The 9,472-nt window shown below is 33.2% G+C and overlaps 1 protein-coding gene across 1 annotated transcript; it reads left to right on the forward strand.

Moving 5' to 3' along the window:
* Positions 1–1,447: 1,447 nt before the first annotated feature.
* On the forward strand, positions 1,448–3,372 carry LOC25490836 (uncharacterized). The gene has a single exon (XM_013604738.3). The coding sequence runs from the start codon at positions 1,880–1,882 to the stop codon at positions 3,047–3,049; it is 1,170 nt and encodes a 389-aa protein (XP_013460192.1). The 5' UTR covers positions 1,448–1,879; the 3' UTR covers positions 3,050–3,372.
* The last annotated feature ends 6,100 nt before the right edge of the window (positions 3,373–9,472 follow it).

The following is a 9,472-nucleotide window of genomic DNA, read 5'->3' on the forward strand; positions in this document are numbered from 1 at the left end:
GGTAGATTTTGTTAGGGACAAAAATGGATTACCTAACTATAGATTTCCTTAGCCATTCTTTCCTTTTTTTCTTTTGTTGAGGGTCTTGGCCTAGTCCCCTCTCTTGTACATATTTTCCCCCTCTTTTAATAAATCTACGTATTGGAAAGGCGACAAAGGATGAAAACTTCTGTTGGGTGCCAACCTAATTGGGATGCTTCACATTCTCTCGGATATCTCACCTTTCTCTTTGCCTTATAAAAAAAATAAAAAATTCTATTAACCGATTTTAGCTTGACACATTTGTAACTAGAAAATACAAATTTTATGATGATTTGTTCTATGCTATGTTTTATTTATTTATTTTTTAAAAAAATACTACTTCCGTAATTGTCAATAAAAATTAAAATAGAAAAAAATACTTTCAAAAATAAACTTGCCCGTACCATTTTGCATCTACCATTCACAAATTTTACAGCACCTAATTCTTGCACATACATCAATCCAATCATTGGTAGTTTATCACATATGAACTGTAGTTAAGCTATGACAGGTAAATTCTATCTGATTCTTGCTTCATATTTGCTTAACCGAGAACTACCATATATCAACTTAATCACTTTCTATCCTAAATTTAAGGGCAAAATTAGCATAGGAGTAATGAAATGCCGTTACTTACGGTTAAAGCTAATGCATCATCCTGTCCTTATTACCTTTCTCCCAAAGACCCCTCCCTCTTATATAATATTATAATATAATAATAATAACCCCTTTCTATACTATGATACTATACAATATACAGCTGCATTACATTATTACATACACATTCAATCACAGGTGCCATTTAATTTAGGAAAGCAAACTTATTTCCCATCATGGGAAAGTAAATCTCAACCATTAGATTCAAGAGGAACATTGATTTTATCATAGTCTTTCTACATTATATTTTTTCCCCTTTATTCTTCTTCATTCCTCAATAAAAACTCTCATTCATCTTTGTTCATCTCTTAAACCCAAAATTCCAAAAATCAAAATAAAAATTCAAAAATAAAAAAACTCAAATACACACAAACGAAGAGGAAGGCAATAGATACACAAATTTTCTCTTTTACAATTTTGCTAGTTTATTAAGAATCGATTTTAATTTGAATTCTGTTTGATCTGGGTTTTTATTTATGGGTTTTCCAACATATAATTTTTTTGGTTTTATTTATGAGATTATGAAGATGGAAGTTAGAATTAAGGGATTGATGAAGATTTTGATGTTGAGGTTGTTGTTGTTGTTTGTAGAAAACATTGCTCTTAGTGGAATTGTTGTTGTTGTTGAAATTGAGGGATAAAGGGGAAAAAATATAATGTAGAGAGACTATGATAAAATCAATGTTCCTCTTAAATCTAATGGTTGAGATTTACTTTCCCATGATGGAAAAGAAGTTTGCTTTCCCAAATTAAATGACACATCAATCACACTACAAGAAAGAATAACATCAACACAAATTCCTAATTTAACGCTATGATGAAGTTGCGTTCTAACTACTCTTTATATTCTTTACCTTTATTCTTCTTCTTCTAATGCCCCCAAAATCCTCTTTCACCTTACCTATCTATCATTCTTCTTTTCCCTTTCTTTCTCCCTTCTTTTTCTTCACTTTCCTCCCATATTCACCTTCATCATTCTCCTCATTCTTCTCAATGAAATGAACCATAATCCATCATGGTTTCTTTCATAGTTAACCACCACTACTACCATAACACTTCACAAACCCAAAAACTTTTTTTCGTAGAAACTAAATTAGTCCACCTAAATTGAAACCAGAGAGAACCACAAACTCAAAAACTACGTGATACATAATAAGAAACTAAGAAGATTGAATCTTTTTTTTTTGTGACTCTTCAACTTATGGCTACTATTGCTACTTTCTTCAACAAATTTTACTATGTTTTGATCCTCATTGTCCACCTTGGATGCTTCATGTTCACCGTCGCCGCCGCCACCGCCGGAAAACAAGATAACCGTCAATTATTACCATCAAAGAAACGAAAAATCTCACCTTTATCACAACCCTCTTCACCTTCTCACCCTAAATTCAAAACCCATAAAACTCTTTCTTCTTCTTGGCATTTCATCAAACACCTCTTCTGCAAAAATTCAAGTAAAACTGTAACCACCACTCCCACCACCCAATCATCACCTCAGTCCACCATTACAAACACCGTGAAAGCCTCCACACAATCACTTATCTCATTGGTTCAACCCGACCCGAGTTTCCAAGATCCACCACGGAAGAAACAATCCGAATCAGATATTTCCGCTGATAATAACAACCTCTTCTTCCCTCTCCGTAATGACATCTTCCCATGTACTGCGTGTGGCGAGATTTTTCAGAAACCCAACCTCCTCGAGAATCACCAATCCGCAAACCATGCAGTTTCGGAGCTTATAGGATCCGACCCGGGTCACAATATCGTGCAAATCATCTTCAAATCGGGTTGGCCAGAAACAAACACCTTCCCAAACATACACCGAATCATGAAGATCCATAACAGCCAGAAAATCCTCTCGAAATTCGAAGAATATCGCGAAACGGTGAAGATTAAAGCAGCGCGTGGTGTCACGCGCCGCCGTGACGAACGCTGTATTGCTGACGGGAATGAACTCATGCGTTTTCATTGCTCAACTTTTTTATGTGAGTTGGGACATAACGGGGATTCTTCGATTTGTTCTCAGCAATTTTGTAATATCTGTGGAATTATTAAATCAGGGTTTTCCCCAAAATTAGATGGAATTTCCACGCTGTCGACTAGCTGGAGGGCACACGTGTCAATTCCTGATGACATCGAGCGGGAGTTTAAGTTCATGAACGTCAAACGGGCAATGCTCGTTTGTCGTGTTATTGCGGGTCGGGTTGGGTCAGATTTGGACGATGAGGTGGATAAAACCGATGGAGGTTTTGATTCGGTGATGGCGCGGGGCGAGAGTGGTGTTTACACAAGACTTGATGAGGAGGAGTTGGTTGTTTTTAATCCTAGGGCTGTTCTTCCTTGCTTTGTGATTGTGTATAGTGTGTAATTTGTGATGAACAATGATTATGAGCTTGATCTAATGGTCATGTGATGATGAGTTGTAATCTTAATTTAGTCAAGTATTTTGTAGTTAAGGAATCCCTTTTTGACATAATCCATGTTATTGGATCATTGTGCACACAAAATTGTGTATTAAATTGACACACCATGTGGTATAGTTTATGTGTGTGTGTGTGTGTTTGAGGTGAATATCTTGGTTATGTGCACAAAATTTTGTGCATTAGATTGGTACATCATATTGTATAGTTTGTGTGTTTGTGTTTTAGGTGAATCTCTTGATTGTGTGTGATTAAGGTTACCTTTTGCCTAGCTTATGATTTTCTTTGATTGAACTAATAGTTAACCTTAGTCACAAAAAAAAAAACTTATGCTTAACCATGTGATTATTTTTCCCATATGGTGAGAGGCTCATTTGTGAGGTTCAGTGGTGGTTAAGCTGACCTATTACTTTTGTTGTAATTATTTGGTAAGATGGTTGCTTTTCTTTAGTTTGATAATTTCAGCTTTTTCTTGTGCTGTTATTGTGGAAAGGGGAAGAGACCGTAATGGTACTAGCTGGCATAAGAGTACATTCTAGAAATTGTATGATACAAAGTTAGAGAGTATAATTTAATTACATTTTGATATTGCCTTTCGTTCTTTTCAATGATTCGTAGGTTAATATACGAATCATAATGTATGATACAAAGTGGCATAAGATTCTTTGATTGGTGATGACATCTTATTTTCTTATTTAGGAAAACATTTTGGTTTTATTTGTTATCTCAACTAGTAGAAATCAACATATAATAAATACTTTTCCTTCAAAAAAAAAAAACATATAATTAATACTTTGTTCTTTTCTTTTTTGCGAACAAAACTTTGATCTTAAGGTGACATGCATGTTTAAAGAAAATAAAGTCTAAATCTTGAAAAATAGTTGATGTATTCATCGTAAAAGTCATATCATTGCTGAAATTTGTGGGTTTGCATTAGGGTACAATTTAGTTTCTTTTCAATTTGTAAAAGAAATTGCTCTTTTACACTTCAGCAATTGCTCTCTCACACCTCAAAAATGACGTTATTACCCAAACGACAGTTAAAAGTAATTGGATAACGAACTTTCAGTTGGTTCAGTTGCACTTAAGTGTGGTTCCTAACATAGCATCAATTTTATACTTCAATGTTGCAGGAATGTGATGCTCTTTGGTCATGCATCATGGTTTAACCTTTGATGCTCTTTAGGGAACAATTGATTTTGACACCAACCTCACATCTTGAGTTAGGAATGTTGCTATGCATGAAACGAATCTGACTAAACATTTTCTAAGTATTGCTTATAAATTCTTCTAGTTTATTTCCTTAGTTACATTATCTTTACCTGTCTTTCAAATAGGTGCATTATTAATTTGGTGGGTATGGATCATTGCTAAATTTCACTTTATGTAGACCTAATGGTAAATGGAGCATACTCAGACTCAAAAAACATATGTTCAGTCCCTTATTGTTCTTGTTGCTTCTATATACAAACAATTTTACCATTGCAACATTATCTTAACGAAATCAAATGAAGATCAACTCTTGAGGGTAAACTTCGATCCATCAAACCTCAACTAATGTGTTACAAAACTTTGGTGATTTTATATTACATGATCACCTTAAAAACTTTATAATATGTACAATCAAAAGATAAATTCACCATTTGATCAACATAAAATTTCAACCAATTTGAGCAAAATTTTAAGGTCATATATCCATCAACAAAAATCATGTCCTTTTACTCATCCAAAAACCAAACAAAAATGACCTCCATAAATATCAGTACCATTTATGTGAGATATGAATATCAAAGAGTATAAAAAACATAGATCTCACAGAACAGAAGTAAGTACCAATTGCAACTAATTAAGTGAAACTTCTCATCATAAACCACAAAAATGAATAATTATAATATTTAATTAAGCATTAATCTAACAAATAGGTGGAACGAACATTCATTCAAATTAACCTACAAATTAATTAAGTGAAACTTCTAATCTAATTATAATATTTAATTAACTTCACTCAAACTGCCAAAAAAGCCAATCAGCAGAAGCCAATCAATTGTTGATGATAAATAGGTGGAACAAACATTTGGATCCTGCAGCACCATGAAAAATTAAAAAGCAATTCAGGTGACAAAAATATGAATATCAAATATCTATGAAAAATATATACCTAGTTGTAATGAATATAGTATTTGAATCTATACAAAATATTTGGAAGCAGTTCACACCATCTTTATACTAAAAAATAAAATCACTAAATAAAAAATAAATTTGCCAAAATCATGACAATTAAGTAAAAAGTCGATACAAGAAACAAGCATTACATATGTCTAAAGAATTACGTATATATGAATGGAAACAACAAAATTGATCATCATAAAATTCAAAAAAATTATTTCTAGTCATATGTTAATAAGCATAATATATTTATAAATGCAAGATGTGTTACCTTTGAAACAATGGAATAGAAACCTAACAGGGGACCTTGCATATATGTACATATGCAAACGGTCGTTTCTTCCCACAATCATAGCAAAATTTGCATCCACACCTAGAAATAGAAATTACAATTATTATAATGAATTACATAAACTTAATTATTAAAAATATGTATGTGACAATGATCAAGGATTAGCAAGAGAGATAGGATACATAACAAACCTGCATTGAATGTAACTACATCCATGAACTCTCTTTACAAACATAGAGCAATGTGGACATCTTTGCCACATTTCACTCTTAGCCAACTCCAAAAATATGGTATCCAAATCATTAGGGTTACTCCTTTTGATTGCTTGGAATCTCTCACAACTCATTCCTCCATGCCACGGAACTTTGCACTTCGCGCAAAAGCGTCTGTGACACGAAGGACACTTAGAAGAACATTTGTCAACGTCTTTTTCGATAAGATCTTCTTTGTCCAACAAAACGGAACAATTCTCAAACGGGCAATAAGTCTTCTTCTCAGAGGGAATAGAAAACTCAGAAATTAAATACTCCCATTTATCAAACACCTTTTTAGGTAAAATGTGATTAAAATGTTTTGGATTATATTTCACACAACAATTTGGACTTGGACACATCACTTTAAGTGGATTTTCATTGATTTCAACTTCTACATACTTGCATATGCATTCAACACAAAAGAAGTGCTTGCACTTTCTTCTTTTGAGGATGGTGGATCTTATGCTGAATATTTCATAATCTGTTTTTAGTTCAAAGCATATACCACATTGTTTCTTTGCTGCATGAGTATGTGAGGTAACTTTTTTCGACGATTTTTTTCTTCCCAAGATTGCGGCCATCATGAGTGGATTCATTAGTTCCTGGAGGATCTCACAAAAACTGCCAATCAAAAGAGAAACAAGATACGTTGGTATTATTATTACGATTAGTACAAATATTTCTTATTGATTTACAGAGTTGAAGGTCTAGGTTCAAATATGAACGAATGAATAAATATTAATCCAACAACTAATTACTGATATGTGAAGATGAAATATTTGATCGAAAATTACATACATTTTAAGGATTAAATTGACGACTTCCAGATACTTTAAAGACTATTTATTATGAAGATTTTTTGTTTAGATCCATCTACGTGAAAAATGAATATTTATTTATCTAGGATGACCGAAACAAAAATACCAACATCCACGTGATAGTTTATTTTCTAAAATCGATGACAAAATATATTCATTTATGATTTATGATACTTCAAACATTTTGATTATTAATGTAGCTTTCAATTAGATTCGGATATGAAGTGAAATAAAATAAAATAAAAAAAATTAATAGAAAGCATCATAGAAGCTCCATGCAAAGAATAGTTAATCAACGAAGGCTAAACTCAAGATTTCAAACCAACAAATAAAAAAGCTAAAGAAAAAGAGGTAATAAGACGTTAAAATCATGAAAGAAAAAGTTCAAGAACATGAAGAGACCATGTGAGGGAAAAGGGACCGAACCGATGGTGAATGACCGACTTGCGACGGAAATGATCTCGTGGTGGTGATCGGAAGTATTGGATGGAAGATCTGGTTCACAGTTGGTGGTGATATGATACAAGAAGAGGTGACATTTAAAGAGGAAATGGAGTGTAGTAAAGTTTGTTCTATAAACAAAACTCATGCCACATAATGCTCACTGAAGAATGTTTCTATGAAGAATGTTTCTATTTTAAATTATATTTTATAATTAATTTAAATTTTAAAACCAAATTGGATTAATGGTAATTTTTTATGCTTAAAAATAGTTTTGATCCAAAGTTTCACAATTGTTCGATATTAATCCCCCAAGTTTTGTCTATTTTACATTTGCTAGTCCCGAGTTGATATTTTGATTGACAAAAGTTGTAGCATTTTGTTTACATGTGTTTGGTTCTAATTGGCTATGATGGAAATACATAAATTGGTTTTAAAATTAAAGTAAGTTTTATCTACTATTAAATATTATATCACTGGGTTGAGTTTAATCTTGAAGAGTGTCGCGTTAGTGTAACTATGTTGAAATATTTTTTGTTTGTCTTATTTCATTTAGGTCACCTACTTTTATGTCAAACCCTGAACCAACATATCTATGAAAGGCACGTCAGCGAACATTTTTCATCCAGCAGCACCATGAAAAATAAAAAAGCAATTCAGGTGAGGCAAAATGAATATCAAATGTAAACAAAAATTTAGTATGAGTGAATAAATATTGGCTAAACTGCACTTTTCGCCCCTTAAATTTCAAAATGTTGCAATTTTGGCCTCTTATTAAAAAAATGACAAAAGTGAACCTATATTTAGGGAATTATGCTCTTTTGACCCCCTAACATAAGGGAAATATGACCTTTTGACCTTTTAACTTCTCAAAAAGTTGCGATTATTGCCTCTGTTTTGAGACATGCGACGTCTTTTCAGCAATTTTGATACGAAAGAGGCCAAAACTACTATTTTTTTAATAGGGGGTCAAATCGCAACATTTTAAAACTTAAAGAGTGAAAAGTGCAGTTTAAGATATCTATTCGGACCTTAACCGAACCATAGGATCCATCACCCAGTATAACCAAGTAGTATTTGGGTTGCTCAAGAAATATAAAGGGAAAACGTGTCGATTAACTCGGGGAAAGAATCAATTGATATTGGATAAGTATCGATGAAGAACATTGGATGATTGTTCGAGAAAGGGTGCAAGGATTTAGTTCTCAACGAGAATAAATGAGGCTCAATTACTCTCTATATAAGGATAGTCTAGAAGACCCTAGGGGATCACCTCTTAACCCCAAATACAAATAATTCTCAGATTTTGACCCCTTCACATCGTCAACATGGTGACCCAGAATGTTCTTAGCAAGAACATTTGGCGCTTACCATGAGACCATGATAAAGATAGTTTCTCAGCCACATTACAACACTCACTAAGAAGATCATGGTCCGAGTTTAATCCCCATAATAGGAGAATGAAGCTCTTGTCAATATTTGAGCCACTAGGGAGGAATTATGTTGCCAAAACGAAGCCTTAAAAACACAAGTAGAAGGGATCCAAAAAGAGAGGAGGGTTATTTGAAGTAACTCCGATGAGGAAGTGGAGGATTTTCGGCCCTTGTGCAAAGAAATTTGGGAGGCCCTATTCTAGAGAATTTTAAACCTCCTCATTTTGATACGTTTGATGGAAAGAGGGATCCCTTTGGAGCATTTGGCGAAAAATCTAGGATGGATTTACTCTTCCGCATTTACCTCCCTAATGTCATACCCTGCATACAAACTCTCAAAATCTCTAAATACACTCCCTAATGCCCATTTAGATCCCTTACTAGATTTTTTTCCTAGCGGTGTATCTTGAATTAAGCCTTTTTAAGTTCTATCAAAACTTTACTTTTATGTGCTCTTCTAACCCTACTTGAGGTGCATAAGCACCAATAACATTACATTTGTCTTGTTACGGTACAACTTATACGACAATGATCCAACTCCTATCTTTTTTACACCCATAATATTAATCTTCCACTCCATATCAACAATAATGCCAAATCTATTATCGATATAACTTTTTCAATGTACCAAAACTTGAATTATGATGAACTGTCTAATTCTTTCGCCTTTTCATCCATCCATTTAGTTTCTTGCATGCACATAAAATAAATACTCCCACTCATAGTATCCACCATTTCCATATATTTTCTTGTAAGAGTTATTATATTTTCCAAAACTAATCATACTTTCATGAACTAAACTTCTTTAAACATACTCGTTTACGAATATGTGAAAACCCTTGCTTATATTTAAACACACAAGTTTGACTCGGGCAATAACATAATCTCTAGCTACAAACTCCTTGCAAAACTTGCAGTTTCCTTTACTAACCTACTTCGTATACGACAGTAGAACACCATTAGTTTT

This window comes from Medicago truncatula, chromosome 3 (genome assembly GCF_003473485.1).
Source record: "Medicago truncatula cultivar Jemalong A17 chromosome 3, MtrunA17r5.0-ANR, whole genome shotgun sequence".
Lineage (NCBI taxonomy): Eukaryota > Viridiplantae > Streptophyta > Magnoliopsida > Fabales > Fabaceae > Medicago > Medicago truncatula.